Source organism: Puntigrus tetrazona, chromosome 9 (assembly GCF_018831695.1).
Source record: "Puntigrus tetrazona isolate hp1 chromosome 9, ASM1883169v1, whole genome shotgun sequence".
Taxonomy (NCBI): Eukaryota; Metazoa; Chordata; class Actinopteri; order Cypriniformes; family Cyprinidae; genus Puntigrus; species Puntigrus tetrazona.
Genome location: NC_056707.1, coordinates 18,658,111 through 18,675,143, shown reverse-complemented (window position 1 = coordinate 18,675,143; position 17,033 = coordinate 18,658,111). Strand labels below are relative to the sequence as shown.

Here is a 17,033-nt window from a genome sequence, read left to right as displayed (position 1 = left end):
TGCTTTAAATCAGACTGGGAAATGTAGTTCATTATTTCTAATGTAATCGTTCTGAAAAGTTATAGACATGTAAAGGAGAGCCATTCTAAAACTACGTTTCCCATAATGCATAGCACTGCCTTCCGAGCGCGATATCGCATGGAGAGACATGACCAGAGGACAGACCCTCCAATCACATGTTAGAAACACAGCAAAATGGGCGTGCCTTACCAGTTCTCACCAACCAGGTTTAAAGTGTCATGTATAATTAAGCATCTCATGTTAATTCGCAATTCAAAGGTGAGCCTACAGCAATCCCAAATACGTATACATATCGGTTGTAGAAATATGAGCAATAATAGCTTTTCAAAAATAATATTTGTTTCTCTCAACATATTAGGCGCAAAAAATACACAAAATCAGTAGTTTGATAAAAACAATCTTTATGGTTGACCAAAAATTAAATACAACAATCACTGGGATGAACAAAATACATTAAACTATTATTCAAAAAGAAAGAAATATGTATGAAAACAAAATCAACAAATTCTAAAGTACTTACTGTTAAAGGAGATACACACACTAAGAATGAATTAAATCTAATGGTTGAGGCACATGACCTAAGCATTTTATCAAAAAATATAAAATTTAAAACAGCAAAAATAAAAGCTTCTGAGACCAATAAGCGGCAGACAAAAGATATTTTCTTTCAAACTGGGAAGACGTGGCATTCAGCAGCTGCTGTTATACTGAAACATCTTCAGTTCTCTACAATGTCTAAAAGACACTTCAGCTTGAGGTCACACACGCGTTCCTGCTCCTTCTGACTTGACAGCTCTCTTTTTAAGTCCTGAAAACGCTGGAACAAAGATACCGGCCTGTTTTTTTCACAAGATGTCTTCTCAACAGGAGCTTTTGCTTCCACGTCCTTTGAATAAAAAAACAAGAGCAGATTTAAAGCATTTATAATAAAAGCTTTTTAAGGTGCTTTTTAATTTTACCCTATCCTTAGTTATGCCAGAATACTGTACTTGTATGTGGATGGTAGCAGCAGGGCGCTTGGAAGAGGGTGTCCTAACTAGGGGAGGCGCAGAGAGGAGGGTGGAGGGAAGGAAAAGAGGAAAAGAGGAAGAGGACAAATGATCCGCTTCAATCCTACGCTGAATCTGTTCTCCAATTCTAGATAAACACATGAAAAAAAGAGAATAAAAACACACAAATCCCATATTGAACGATTGTGTCTTTTCAATTTTGTGTAAAACGTTTAGTGCATTAAAGAAGTCTAACCTCTGGCCCTCAGCATTCATCTCCTGAACAGTTAAGAGAGTATGCTGAAGTCGCTCCATTATGGGATTCTGTGTGCTGTCAGCATCAAAGAGTCCTTTCCTTTCCTTTAAACAGCACAAAAATAGAGACTTCATGTAATTATAGTAACGCAAGTTTAATAATCCAGTTGTGATGGTGTCTCTGGTATAACTCTACCTGTATGTAGACAGGGCGCTTTCGGGAGGGAGTCATGGTTACGGGCACAGAGTGGATGGTGGAGGTCAGGGTAAGAGGAAACGAAGGGTGTAAAGGATCTGCTTCAATCCGACACTGTATCTGCTCTCCAATCCTACAGACACATGTTAAGAAATGGTTACTACAAACATCCTAGCAAAAAAAGTCAAGAGTTAAATCTAATATTAAAATTGTTAATGCTAACCTCTGGCCCTCAGCGTTCATATCGCGAATGGAAGACAGAATCCTTTCAAAGTGTTGTGAGATGGGAATTTGTGCAGCATCACAATCAGAAGACCATTCCTCTGTGTTGTTGTGACTCTGAAACAGCTTCTGTTTGGGGAATTGTCTGGCCGTGGTTTGGAACCTGACCTTTGACCTGTCAGAAAACTTAGAATTTTAGTTTTTATATTTTGATGCTAGATACTGTGAATAACACATATGTAAAAGGGATAGTTACACTTCTGAAGCCTGCTGTTTTTCCTGATACGTCTGTTTCACAGCTTCTATCCAGCTATCAGGCGGCTGGAAACTCTTCAGGCTGTTTTTGTTAAAATATACAAGAATCTCGCCATCATTCGTGAGGGCATCTGTAAATGTAAGAGTCAAAACATACATTTAACAATGTTCAAAGCACATAACTGGCATTATTTTACCAATTATTCTCACCTTTTGCCATCAGAGTCTCCAAACTCCAGTCCTTCATACGATGCTCTACACACAGGCTTATAATGTCGTCCCAAGGAATTTCGTGAAAGGATGGTCCAGTTGTCTCATAGTCATCCTCATCTGCGCCACTCACATGAAAGTATTGGTAGTTCACTCTTCTAAGCAGGTTCTCCAGGCGGGACATTAAAATAGGTTGGCTTAAAGGTGAGGAAGGGATCTGGGATACGTACTGGAATATTGTGGCACACAAATGGGGCCAGGAGGCTGAGAAATAAGAAAATTGGTTAGTTTTGATTTCTCTCAATTAAAATGCACAAATTCAAGGATTTGAACCTACCACTAATTGGAGGCAGATCCCACTCAGGAAGTTGCCGGCTGAGGATAGTTCTCTTCAACCACTCTAGGTGTTCTGGAGAGTTCCAAGCCTGATGAGGAATCAGCTCGCTGTTCTCGGGGAGAGAGAATTCAGGAGGTGGCCAGGAGAGACCGGACAGATGCTCTGATGAAACCACATCTGCTAGAAAACTCAGCACAGTGTTACAGAGCTGCACGATAGGCTCCGGGTGCTGAGACAGAAGACCTGCGTGATTCCTTTCTTGCTTGTCTCGTTGTAGTCTGGAGTAGAACTCACGGCACAGGCCTAACTCAACAACCTGCAGCAGGGTCTGAGAGGACAGGGCTGGTCCAGTGGGAGAACGAGCAGCAAGCCACCTGATGACATGACTCATCTGAAGCGGATCAGTTATATAAAGAGAATGTGTAAGTACATAATACATGTTACATTTTTAATAAACATTCAAGACATTGATCCTCAATTTCCTGATAAGAAAAAAAAAACTATCCATTATTGAAAAAAAGGAAAAAAAATACAGTATATATACACATTTATTTCTGTTTCAAAAAAGGAACTTGAAATGTGGGGCCCCAGTAATTATTTCTTTGAAGACCAACCTGCTCTGAGCCTTGCAGGTCAGTGAGGGTTGCTGGTATGTGGACGAAGATGTATTCAGAGATTAGACCCTCTTTGACTAAAATATTCAACATGAGTGCTGTGAAAGAGAGACAATAAAATAATCAGACTGCAGCCTTTAACAGTCTAGTCCACTATACTAAGCCTTTCCTTCAAAACTTGCCTTCTTCTAAACCATGATCTTTGATACCGCCCTCTTGGTCGCCAGTAACCACCACAACCAATGGTACAGGAGTGTGCCAGCAGCTGGCCTGCTGCACCTGCCTCAGCTGAAGGAGAGCAGAGAGCAGGGACACATCCTCATCCTCTTCATCCTGTCCAGCACTGTTAAGAGGGGGAAGTAGCATCAGCAGAGCGTTGGTACCATGGAGCTCCTTCTGTTCCTCCAGCAGACACTGGTCTTCTGCACTCAGAGGGCCATGACATGTCTGCATACAAAACACAAGAGTTAATCATGTAAATGCAGAGACATTTAGATAACTGGATATCAATTAGATTCTCTCCATGAGTTAAAATTTTATCCCTTTGGTAATTTTTTTCCTCAATACTTTACTTTAACTGAATAAATATTTTTTGGGGAAAAACTATTCCTTCTGAAGCTTACTTTTATAGCAATGTGAACTTCCTGAGGCTGTCCCCTGATATTTGCCAAGCTGTGACTAATGCACAGTGTTTTCAGCTGCCCTTTGAGTTCTTTCTCGCTCTCTTTGCACTGGATTTCTCCACCCAATTTAACCTCAAGCCAGTCTGTCAGAATCCTGCAAAACAAAAACAAACACAAAAACAAGAGGTCAGTTGTAATTTTTTATATGTTATAAGAAATTTTCCCACAATTTCGTCTCTTACCTGCTGGCATAGCTTATGTCACTATCACAGTTGCTTGGCAATAGAAGCGTGGCTTTCCAGAAGATTCTTTCTGGTGTATTAGGGGTGCTTTCTGCCACAAGAGTGGGCAGATCAAGAGGCATCCATATACGCTCACTGCCAAAGAAGGTTTATTAACCATTCATACAATCATGGTGATAATTTCATTCTGTACATCTACACCACACTGTATCCCCACTGTACTTACCTTAGTAAGAGATTGTAGTAGTAGGATACTTTCATTTGATGAACTGCTTCTTGTCTCATTTTCAGCAATCTATATTATTAAAACGCATTGCCAGGAACAATCATTAAGATATCTAAAACAAAATTAAAGCAAAATAAAAAAACTATTTAAAATCTTCATCAGACCTTGTGCAGGAAACTGCCATGTTCCCAGAGTTACCCAGGTTGACCATCCCCTGGGCAAGGAGGTCCAGAGAGGGGCTTGAAGGGGCACTGGGTACGAGAGCCTTAAGTTTGAATCGTGGATCTACACAGCCAGGGGCTGCAGGGAAACCACGCATCTGTCTCTTTAGCTGACGACGCACAGCTACAACATCACGCCACCTAGAGTATAAGCATACAGGTTTCTATAGATGACCTATTGCTCCAGGGATTCGTGTATACATATAAAGAGAAATATTAAGCTCCTCAAACCTCTTGATGAACTTGCAGATGCGCCTCAATTCATTGTCCAGGATATCTTGAGCCATTGCGGCCAGCTCCTCAGCCAGCGTCTCCTCGACTATGCTGTCGCATTCCTCCGCTGAGCAGCGGGCGATACAAGCTGCCTTTTCTTCTAAAGCAAGCCTGGAAGGAGGAACAGCATGACCAATTGTGCATGTTCATTGATGAATATCAAACACTTATCAGTAAAAATCTAAATAATAAAATGTTAGAATATAATAAATGCACAAATAATGAACATTTGGCAAAAAAAATTGCTGCACATTTAAAATGATCTTAATGTCTAAACTTTTGTGACGTTTTGCAACCTTATTGTGACATTATCTAAAACTAAGCATAATCCCACCCGACAACCAATTCCACCAAAACCTCCTTCATATAATCATAACTTCATAAAACATTAAATACTTATCAGATAAACCATCTTATAAATAGCTTAATTTCCTTTAGTCAAAACATAATTTTTATTTTCCCCCCTTTTAACTTCAGGGAGAAATGTGACTTAGCAAAGAAAAATATAGAATATTTATGAAGGATGTTGTACCTTAATTCATTCTCTGCGGTTGCTCTAATGCTCTCTGTTAGCACCTCATCACTGATTTTAGCACAAAGCTCACCGCTGAACTGCTCAAGAAAGGCTTCCTTCCGCCTGACATCAAACACAAAAAAGGAAAAAATTATTGAAAGCACTATGGTTACTAAAAATAACCAAAAATGCCCAAAATGCAGTTGGTTTGTGCAGCTGCACAAACAATTAACAAATAATGATCCAGTATTGAAAGGAAATCAGTGTTACCCATAGATTCATGCAATGTGAGAGACGATTTAGAAAGCAAACTTAACATACTCAAAAACAAAATCATTGTATTAAAAAAAATTGTGGAAACACACCTGGCTTCTTCCTGCTTGCGTTTCTCCTCTGCGATTCTCTCCTTCTCAGCCATGATCTCTGATGTGGATAGTTCCCTCAGCAGCTGATTTAAAACTTCACTCACAACTACTTCTAACTCACTGTCACTCACACTTCAGAACACACACAAGCAGACACATTAAGACACAAACACAAAAACACAAAAAATTGCTTTGGCTTTATGCAAGTGAAAACTTCTGACTGAAAAACCTGTGGCTTAGAAAAGAAAAAGGTCCTACCTGAGGGCTGCTGACACATATTCAGCAGCTGCATGGGTTATATCAGAGACCTCTGCGTCCACTACCTCATTAAGCACCGCATCCACCTCTGCCATTATATCCTGTCAGAGATCACAGTGTCATTACTGAGCTTATGTATGTACCAAAGTGTACGGCTTTGCATTAAAGAACTGAAAAGCATCTCACCTGATCTGTGTACGCTGGTTCTGGTTTGGGTGGAGGAGATGGAGGTCGGATTGGTTGTGGTGCTAATATGGGTTGGAAAACCAGCTGTGGCACCATAGGAAAAGTTGATTGTGTTTGGTTCTTCTCTCCGGTTTCATCTGCATCGTCAGGTTTTACAGGCTCTGTCATGCCAGGGTGGTCCACGAACAGCCGTGGTTCAGCCAGAAGCCTTGTTGTGAGCTGAGGCCTGGAGTCAAAATCCATCAAGGGCTTCAACTCCTGCCTCTGTGGATGAGCTGCCAAAGAAAAGGATAAAAAATATCTACAGTAAGTACAAGAATATATATATATATATATATATATATATATATATATATATATATATATATATATTTTTTACAAATAAACTAAGAGTAAATGTGCATCCACACCCTTCAAGGCAGCTGGTGAAGGCTCAGAAGACAGACCGTCTCCTCTATACTTGTTGTTAGAATCGAAGCTGCAAACAGGATTGTGCTGGGGCGGGTTGGGCAGTTGTCCACCATTCACCACTTCACCAATCAGAACATTTCTCTTCTTCTCAATGACCACAGACTTCTTCTGAGGTAAGGAGAAATCAGGCTCCTGATAGGATGTTCGACTAAGTTCTACCATGCTGAATGACAAAGGCATAAAAATTTTCAACTTTCTGCATCTTCCGAAAAAAAAAAAAAAAAAAAAGCATACTATTGCAATAAGAAAATAACTTTTTTGTTCAAATCAAGACAACAGAGAAAATAAGCACGACATACCCATCACTGATTGTAAGGCCGTACTGTTGAATAAAGTCTGTGGCTTCAGTGCCATTGCGGAACATGAGCATTCTGACAAAGTCTTCGACTGGGAAAATGGTGGATCTTTGGGATCCAACAGTAAAGGCCACATTGAGGATTTTCAGTGCTTTGCTTCGCACCTAATCAAACAGAGACACATTCTAATTAAACAAAACTCAACGGAGTAACAAATGCCTAAGCTCTTCATAAATACTGGCTATAGAACTACCCTCTGGGTAAGATGCATTTACCTGATTGAAGTATCTGTGAAGTATGCAGCTACTCAAATAGGAAGCTGCACTCACAAGTTTGAAGAACCGTACAAAGTTATTGCTGTTAAGTGCTGCAAAGGCCTGCACAGCAAAATCCACTTCCCGAGACTCCCGTACCTCTTTACGGAACTGCTGCACCTCGCTGCATTGACACAAAACAAATCCATTTGTATTCTTTATTCCACTGCTATAAATATGTGTTTTACAAATGTATATTTCTCATTTACATTTTATTAGTTCATGAGCTAAATCCATAAAGTTGGTATCTACTGTTTGAAGTAAAACAATGCCTTGATTATTGCAATGATTTTTGGCTTTACTGACAACAAATGCAAAGTTTTACCGAAGAATATCTCCATCGTTGAGCTTAAGCAACACATTGTATTGGCGGAACTCTGCTTCATTGGGGCAGTACACCTCTTTAGAGGCTAGGTCTTGATACATCTCCTTTAGACTCTGCAGGCATTTTGTCATATTCTCATTGTTGATTTTTGCATCAAAAGACATCATGGGTTCCTGGCAGAGGTGATGAGCACAGTGAATGTGGAAACGGGTACATTTCTCAATGAGTGATACCGTTTCTGGATCACATAGATGCTGCTGGGTAATGTCCTGCAAAGAGAGGTTTAGACACACAATCATAACAAAATTGACATAACGGCAAAATAAAATTCAAATTGGCACATTTTGTATCGATATTTTTTATTAAAATCATATTATACATGAGGTTTTAGATCAAGCAATTAAAGTTATGCCCACCTTCCGAATTCCTCTGGTCCTGTTCCAGACAAAGTCATACCAGTCACGGTAATTTCCCTCACCCTGGTCCATAATCTGGGTTACAAGGTAGTTCATAGTCATACTTAGCACAGGAAGTGGTCTAAGCTCATGAGGGAGTGGTTCTTCCTGATCGGCTGAAGACCTGCTGTACTCTTTGACAGCAGCAAAATGATCCACCTAAGCAGAAGGGGAGGATTTATCGATTTACTCTGATTTTATCAAAAAAAAAAATAAACTTTGGCCATGAACTCCAATGAAAACATAGATTCCAGATCATTACAGGACTACTCCATTATGATCACAAACCTTCTCTGTATCTGGAATAACTTCAAAAACGCTTAGCTGGTTGCGGGTTTCTCTCATATACCGCTCTTTCTCTGGGCACATATCAGGGCATGTTCCCACAAACACTTTGGACATATCCAGGTCTGTTCTTTTGGGTCGAGCTTTAAAGACAAAAGAATAAATTATTGACAAACACATAATTTATCATCATTTATCATGTAAATATAAATAAAACAAAGAGCAAAATAATGTCATATATCAATATTATTTTATAATCCTATAATAATGCTAAATTTACTTTATTATAATGCGTTCGGTACTAGATAGTATCAGAGCTAGTAAGGCTTTACCTTGTCGTAAAATCTTGTCTCTCTGCTCTAGGAGGCGGTATCTTTCCTCTGCTGTTTCAGCCACCTGACCAACCAGAGGCTGCAGTACTGAGGGCAGGTTAATAATAGGCCGTTCTATGCTCCGTTCCTCTGAGACCGACTCTAATGGTGCCTCACTCTCAAACTGGAGTGTTTTAGCAACAGATGATTTTTGGATTGGAGAGCTGCAACATAACAACAACAAGCAGAAATAAATAGGCAAAATAAGAATCATACAAATAGACTCCTTGATATTACATGCCTCAAATTACCTTTTAGCAAGGGAGCCTGTGGTGCTGATGGGCATTGCTCTGGGAAGAGGTTTGCGACTAGGGGAGCCAGACTCGGGGTCCCCTGTTACATCTTTAACTTCTGAAGGTCTGGCGGCTTTTTCACTTGGACCTGTAAATGGGAATCATTTCATAAGCATAACAGTATGAGAGTTAAGATGTACTGCTTCTAAATTAAGGCTAAAACAATGTACATAATCACATTTAAAAAAAAATTCTCAGATCATTGCATAGTCCTAGTATACATTAAACAAATTAGAATTACATTTAATAAATTAGGATTTCTACTTTGATTCCTTTATTTGATTAAACAGCAAACACATTTCTAAATAGCACTGTTACTGACTTTGCCTTTTTCTTTGCCAAAATATTTGAATTTCAGTCCTCTGGAACTGCTTTCCTTTCTTTTTGGCTTTGGCTGCAGATACCTGGAAGGCAAGAGTAAGTTCATGTAGTTTATCACAATCACATTAATTAAATGTAACCACTTTTGTGGCAATCAGCATTTTGTATTATATATTGCTCACATGATCTTGGAAATGCACAATGGCCAGATTCTTCTGAGGCCTGCAATACACCTTAAGCACTTTCCCAAAGTCCCTAAAATGCTGTATGATGAGGTCTTTCTTGTTGAGGTTGGGTGGGATGCCTTTGCACTGTATAACAGTGGCATCAGCAGGAGAGAGACCAGCCAAACTGTCTGTGCTCTCCTTTCTAGAGGCACGTCTACCTGGAGTGTGTGTCTGCGCTTCAGGCTTGAGTGCTACAAAGACAAGCAAATGTTATTTAGAAAAATAACTTAAAAAAAAATTGAGGCACATTAGAAAACCATATAATAGATTAATTTTTATCAGAATCTGTTGATATTGAATATTTAATGGTGCATGACCACTAATAATTCAATAACACTGTTAAATGTAATCATCAACAAATCTCAAAATCAACATACATTTTACCAGATTGTACATTACAAATGCTATGATGTCTAAATTTACTTGTAGCTTTTTATTTTTTAGTGTTTTGGTTTTTGTAATTTATTTTTATTCAGTTCAATTCTTTTTACAAAAGTATAGACATTTAATAAATGTCAATCACGTGAAAATACTCAAATGTCAATATTGGTGCGCACCTGAAGAAAATCACAAGAAAAGACTTACAAACTTCCTCCGCTTTGTTCAGCACTGCGGGAGCCTGAGATCTTGGAGGTGTAGTGGCCACATCACTGCCTGGACCGGGAGGATCGGGTCTATCTGGAAGCTGATCTTCTCTCTTCACTGGACTGACTTTGGATTTTATTAGCTCAGACAACGCACTGCGGAAAATTCCTCCAGCTGGGACACGACTTCTCAGCAGCGGCCGTTTGGCAGGTTGTCTTGGTCCATCTGCCCCAGCTTCACTACTATCGCTTTTAGATGCATTTGGATCAACCGGCTCCTCCTTACGTTTTATGCCAAAACTTACAAAAGCTGTTTCTCCTCCACTGCTCTGTCCATCACCTGCTCTATCGTCAGTTCTCTGTAGGGCTTCAGTTTTTGGGACTACAAATCCAAAGGGGCCAGCACCGCTAAACGCAGGTATTTTGTTATCTGACTGAGACTGAAGGCTCTGTGCTGTGAAGCTGAAGGTGGATGGAGTCGTGGGCTGAGAAGCAGGTGTACTGCTGCTGGAAGGGTTGGCTGGCTGAGAGAAGGTGAACTGAATGCTGTTGCCACCACCGAGAGTCTCCTTTTGTGGAAAATTAGCATTAGAAAATGTGACAGAAGGAGCTGCTGCTGGCTGTGAGAAGCTGAAGCCCAGAGCACTCGGCTTTACGCATGAGAACAGCGAACCACTAGAGGAATTCTCCATAGTACTAGTTAAAGGTTTGGATGATCCATCAGTTTCAGAGGCTGAAGACAGATTTGTGCTGGGAGGTTCAGGGCTGACACTAAAAATAGGTTTGAAAACGGCATCGTTGGGTGGCTTGAAACTAAATTGGTTCCCAACAGTTGGATTATCAGTCCTCCCCCCTGTTGTGGTGCTGGGTGTTGCGGTGGGTACAGAGAGGGCAGAAAGCTGACCAAAACTGGGTTGGTTGGTAACAGTGCTGCTGAAGCTGGGCAGAGATTGAGAGGCAACGGAGGAAAGACCAAACGCAGGCGACTGGCCAAAAGCAGAGGTCTGATCAAAGGCAGACATCTGATTCTGTCCTGTAGCTTGAGAATACGATGGTGGTGGTGGTGGTGGTGGTGGTTGTCCAAATCCAAGTGTGCCTTGACCCAAACTTGACTGCCCAAAGGTCGGGGCTGTTCCCAGAAAAGAGAAAGAAGATGTCTGTCCCAATCCTTGCGATAACCCAGCGGTCTGGCCAAAAGTAGGTGTCTGGCCGAAGACAGAAGGCTGTGGTGTTGGTTGGCCAAAAGCTGGCTGACTAAAAGCAGAGGGCTGTCCAAAACCAACACCCTGTGCTGGGTTCTGCTGGGCGAAGGACTGAAACGGGTTTCCAGGTTGATTAGTGTTGCTCGGTGCCTGAAAGGCAGTTTGTGGTCTACCAAAGATGTTTGAAGGATTCATGACGGCTGAAACAGCAACTGTTAAGATTTACTGATGAGATAATCAGCTGGTCATTACCACCGTCTTCTGAATCCTCTATAACAAAGGTACAAAACAATCACCTTTCCAGTTCATCTAAAACCAAATTTAAACGTTTTACAACAAACAGCATCTGCATAATATGCAAATCCAAATTAAAAATGTTTTAGGAGCGCAAAGACGAAATAATAAAGACGAACGCTGAGTATTGAGAGCTGAGTACGTTTTCAACTTCGCAAACTCCCAAAACCAATCACCTGAACGCTAATAATATTTGTATGCACTTTATATATTTGCGTTATACATGCAACAGTCAAAAACACTCGACTCGAAAAAAAGAAACAAAAGCTGTATATACACTACTTCGGTGCTGTTCTCGTCACACTTCGACAGGATGTTGTTTTCTCTTCTTCGTGAACTGGCGCCTCGCTTCAACGAGAGTTTCGAACGATTGCGCCCTCTACTGGCAGACAAGAACATGACACCATTAGGTGAGGAGAAGCACTGCAGGTGAACGGACCGAACTAAACGAGCCTTTAAAAAATATCCATCTAGGTTTCATAATATGAAAATTGGTCAATAGGTATGCACAAATGCGAAATATAGTACGAATCTGTCAAAATTTCAGGACTAAGTCAGGTAGTAAAAATGCAGACAGTATTTTAGGGATAAGGTTAGGATAAGTTTGTGCAGTGTAAAACACATTTTGGAGTGCTCCTATAAAACATGGAAACTAGTGGTGATAAAAGTGATATATTATTTAATTAATTGTTTAATTTGTTGCATATTTTCATTTGCTTATCATCTATCAGTTACATTTCAGTAGGTATCTGTAATGGTGGTAAATTATAAATATTCACAATTCCCCCTCAATTAATACTAAACAAGAACATAAAAGGGACATTTTGGATTCACTGAAAGGTTTATTAGATCTTTAAGTTCATATAATACATATATCAGCAATATGAAATACAATTCACAACAACAATTTTTACTGGCAAAAAAATTATACAAAATTGGCTCAGAAAAAAAGTAGTTTTTTTTACATTGTTATACAGTGTCCTTTAAATTACATATTCCTAAGCACAAAAAATTATATCCACATAGGGAAAATAGTTGGCATATTCACATGAATCACACCAGCTGATCATTTTCATATATGTACACAGATAGCTTATATCTTGCTAAAATGGTGGTATTCTTCAGCTATGGTTCAGAAGATGTCTTCTGTCTCTCCACAAAGTGAAGGTTCACCTGTCTGTCTGGCACAAGCACTGAGCGACTGAGTGACCTAACCTCACCTACAGCTGGGTCCGGTCGGACTTCAAACAACTGGATTAACTGTAATTAAAATATGCATTTAAAATACAACAAAAAGCTGAATTTATGATGTAATATAACTATTTGGCACAAGTTTAAAAACCCTTACCCTTGCCAAAAGCAGATATATCTCCAGTTCAGCAATGCGGCGTCCAACACAGCCTCTGACTCCAAAGCCAAACGGAAGTGATCCAAATGGGTTGGGTCTTGTTCTGCCATCTCTGAGCCAGCGGTCAGGTTTGAACTTTCGTGGCTCTGGGAAGACTTTCTCATCATGGCTCATTGCAAAGTGGCACAAACCGAATGATGTCTGTTTAAAAAAAAAATGTATTTAGTGATGCCAATACTCTTCTTTTTCATCTTAACAACATTTTACCTCCTTACAGTAATTTACCTCTTTAGGGAAAAAGTATCCTCCAATGACAACATCATTTTCTGAAATAACACGAGAATTCATGGGCACCACGGGGTACATCCTGCACATCACATTACAGATATTGTAAAATAATAAATTATACAGTAATGGTCAAAAGTTAACAATTAACAAGAATAATTAACAATTATGATTCTGAAAGAAGTCTTTTATGATATATACATTATACACATGCATAAAAAAATCTAAAAGCTTAGCTTAACTAGGCTAATACAGAAAAAAAGAATAGTTTTGTTAAATAAATGATCAAATAAATGCACGTTTTTACTTATTTCAAACATATGACCAGTATAGTCATATGTAGCTATATTATATGCTGAATTTGCTGTTTGAGTTTGGGCCACTTTCAAATGTCATTTTGACTACTTAAAGATGTATTATATTACTCAACCTTAATGTTTCCTTGACGACGGCTTTGAGGTAAGGCATGCTGTTCACTTCCTGCGCTGTTGGGATTTTGTCACCATTTAAGACTCTGGTTACGTCCTGATACAGAGCCTCTTGAGCTTCTGGATCTCTTGAGAGAAGATACAGCGCCCACAGCACAGTGTTGGAGGTCTAGAACATGAAGGATCATGTTGAGGAATATATATATATATATATATATATATATATATATATGATTTGTTTAAATAGTCAAAAATAAATGTCTCTTACTGTGTCCACTCCAGCCATCAGCAGCTCAGAAATACTTCCATACACATCTTTACTGCTCATCTTGACATTGGAAAGCAGGTAAGTGAGATACTCCCCAGCAACCTCCTGATTTGCATCCACACGCTTCTGTATGGCCTCCATCTTCATGTCAATCATTTTTCTGGCTTTGCATAATCCATAAGTACAATACATCACCAAACTGCAAAACATGCCTGTATATCCTACCCTACAAATACCCTATACCCTACAAACTTACCAAATTTGAATATGCCATCCCAACCATCAATGTACCACTGCCAAAATGGCAAGTAATTTCGAGTCCAGTTTGGCAGGAACACAACGTGGACGTTGTAGGTGAACATTTGTGCAATTGAGTTAATAAAATCTTGCGTCTCAGCCGGAATTTCTTTTTCCAGGCAGCCAATGCGTGTCTCAAACAGAATGGATGAGATACCTGAATTAGAAAAAGTAAACAACTAAATAAATTAACATGCACATAGAACAATAGTGTAGTGTGGGGAAGACTTCTAATTATCCTCATGGGAACATGTACGTATTAAGGACATTGTGATAAATCAATTACACTTGGAATTTGTAAGCAAGTTGTATTTTGTCTTATTTAAAATGTATATGGAAAGGAAATACCTTCAAGGGAAAAACGATAAAGCTCACTGGTCAAGTTGGAGACCAGATCACCAGTGGGGCTCATCTCCCGCAGAGAATGAATGCGTTCGATGAAGTCTGTGACCACTGCATTGACCACATCTCCATACTGAACAGAGTCCTTTGGGTGCAGCATGCGTTTGTTCAGCACTCTCCGCAGTTTGTACCATTTCTCTCCTTCTCTGTTAAAGAACGTATTATTTTTTCAGAAGGCCAGTAATATACAGCACAGCTTCATAAGTTTACACAACATCACACGACTACATAAGCCAAATGCACTTTGACCTTCTAATATCTTTAGACATAGTCTTGCATAATGAATATGTATCAGCTGTTTTTACTCTGTGAAAGGGCCGTAGCTGATGCCTCTCATGTCACGGTGCTCTCTCCACAGATTCATGTGTCCTCTGGAAGGAAACTTCTCATCTTTTCTAAGGAGTTCCTCCAGTAAGTCCACACTGTTTATGCAAATGGATTGGAGGTTTCCAGCATTCACTCTGAACAAAGGGCCATAATCCTTGCTTGAGTATATCTATAGAAAAGAAAAACGAGTTGTGAAGAAAAAATAAATACCTGATTGATTTAGAAATAAATAGCACTGTATCTCCAAATTGTTTCAGAGCAGCAAATAAAAATCATAAATCATTTACAGTCACATGATAAACCAACTATAACTGTGGTATATACCTGCATCTCATGTATGCGATTCATGCACCTTTTAATAATCATTGTGTAGAGCATCCAAAAGGTTTTGATCTCTGGGAGGTCAGCTACAGTCTTAAGCTTCTCGTGGCTGTCCTGGACAGTGACAGAAGCAGCAGCATTACCTACTGCCCCTCTCCTGATGTTTGTGGCCACTGTCACAGGCCTCAGAAAACCGAATCTGATCCTTCTTTCTGCAGAACTCACTGCAAGACGAACAGCCATTGTGGAAGCAGGGAGTAGAGTGAGGGAAAACACAGATCACATGGGAAGGAGAGGGAGGAGGGGCAAAGACTCTCTAGTTAACCCTTTACTACCTTTACTATCTGCTGTAATTTAATACTATATGGATTTATTTTTAAGGTAAAGTGCCATCATAATGCACATAGTGATACAGAATAGTAAAATCAGCCAGAATTTTTTTTTTTATCATTTTCTCACCCTGACGTTGTTTCCAAATCTATCTTTCGTCTCTGGAATATAAGAGCATTTATGCAGTGATTAACCATGGCAATAATGTGAACATTCTGCTAAATTTCTCCTTATGTGTTATAGCAAAAAAAAATAAGGCCAGGAAGCTTTGTAATTACATTAAAGGTGAGGAAACAATTACCATTTTTCATTTTGGGTGAACTATCCCTTTAACATTCACCTTTCTTCCAATTTCTACAGGGCGTAGTGAACAAACACAAACAAAAGGTTTAGAACCTTTTCAGACTTTTTTTCTGGCTTGTGTTTACAATGGCTTTTCCTTAAAATAAATTTGCTGTTTAGTACATTTCCTTCAGTCACATAAAAAGCTTAGATAATACAATCCTAATATTGAGGTTATGAACAAAAAATGGATTTTCACTCTGAGTCAAGTAATTCTTATGTCCCACACAATTACGCGACACGATTCAATATACACAAAGCAAATCTCTTGAGAACCACAAATCACTGGTCATTCTGCAAATGAAGCACAATACTGTAAACCATAAAGACAAATAGTGCATAAAATCTGTTGTTGCTTAATCAATAACAATAACAATAGAAGAAATGCACAAATCTTTTCATGACTATTTGGTGATTGATTATTGCCAGATTGAAAAAACACAGAATTTTGCCATTGATGACTGAATTTTCATTTTGTTAAAACAAACAATGTATGTATTGAAAATATTTTCTATTGTTTTTATATAAAACATATAGATTGTGTATATATAAAATATAATACACATTTGTATAAATATTAAATGTTAATATATGCTTATCACTAACTTGCACTGTAAGACACAGTTTATTGCCACTAATGTTCCTTGTGTTGAGGCAAAAGGGCAAAGTGACAAGGATTTTACATTCCAAAGTACATAAAAACAAAACATGTTTTGATCTTCACCTCTCGAAATAATTAGTTTGTCGTAAACACAATTCAAGACTCTAAAGAGGCATCCAGATCATTCAGAAGTCCAATGAAATTGAGTCTTTCAATGCCCCGATAGGCCAGCTGATCTGTGAGAATACATGGTAACAAAAAGATAAATGAGACTTATACTCAACAAGAGTAGAATTATTCAATGGTGCTGTTAATGCCATGGCTAGGGACAAATCTAGTATCATATTTAATGAAATGTGATTGTAATAACATTAAATTATAAAAAGATAGTGAGAATTCAGAAGCACTGCAGTCTGTGAGACATACTCTCTGTAGGCAGCAGCTCTCAGCTGATGAAGGCTGCATCCACATCCTCGAGCAGGATGATGCTTTGCTGTGGTTGAAGCGATTGTTAGACAGGCTGCAGTCACTGAGACTCATCAGACAGATGCTGTATCCCAACTCACCTGTTAATGCAGTTCTGAAATAAATTAGGTTTGAGGATAGGTTTAGGGCAGGAGTGTCTAAACCCAGTCCTGG

At 39.2% G+C, this 17,033-nt stretch overlaps 2 protein-coding genes across 3 annotated transcripts; both read right to left on the bottom strand.

The window, feature by feature from the left end:
* Positions 1-405: 405 nt before the first annotated feature.
* Positions 406-11,793, bottom strand: LOC122351791 (minichromosome maintenance complex component 3 associated protein). 2 transcript variants are annotated; one of them, XM_043249084.1, is made up of 31 exons: positions 11,728-11,793; positions 9,951-11,421; positions 9,321-9,556; positions 9,140-9,221; positions 8,776-8,905; positions 8,486-8,688; positions 8,157-8,296; positions 7,830-8,027; positions 7,414-7,682; positions 7,050-7,212; positions 6,778-6,938; positions 6,418-6,641; positions 6,008-6,282; positions 5,822-5,922; positions 5,564-5,695; positions 5,217-5,321; positions 4,643-4,795; positions 4,355-4,552; positions 4,191-4,259; positions 3,965-4,099; positions 3,723-3,876; positions 3,282-3,546; positions 3,100-3,197; positions 2,486-2,876; positions 2,149-2,412; positions 1,940-2,069; positions 1,685-1,858; positions 1,462-1,594; positions 1,267-1,370; positions 1,011-1,158; positions 406-907 (listed from the first exon to the last, which is right to left on the bottom strand). In XM_043249084.1, exons 2-31 carry the CDS (start codon positions 11,344-11,346, stop codon positions 740-742), a joined length of 6,399 nt encoding a protein of 2,132 aa, XP_043105019.1. In that variant the 5' UTR covers positions 11,347-11,421; positions 11,728-11,793; the 3' UTR covers positions 406-739. The 2 variants fall into 2 exon arrangements, with proteins under 2 accessions (XP_043105019.1, XP_043105018.1); XM_043249083.1 differs by having other exon boundaries at positions 11,723-11,788.
* Positions 11,794-12,273: 480 nt separating this feature from the next.
* LOC122351850 (sterol 26-hydroxylase, mitochondrial-like) lies at positions 12,274-15,379 on the bottom strand. Its single transcript, XM_043249209.1, has 9 exons — positions 15,125-15,379; positions 14,779-14,969; positions 14,420-14,619; positions 14,031-14,228; positions 13,775-13,938; positions 13,509-13,675; positions 13,079-13,160; positions 12,794-12,994; positions 12,274-12,705 (listed from the first exon to the last, which is right to left on the bottom strand). Exons 1-9 carry the CDS (start codon positions 15,362-15,364, stop codon positions 12,571-12,573), a joined length of 1,578 nt encoding a protein of 525 aa, XP_043105144.1. The 5' UTR covers positions 15,365-15,379; the 3' UTR covers positions 12,274-12,570.
* Between the last annotated feature and the right edge of the window lie 1,654 nt (positions 15,380-17,033).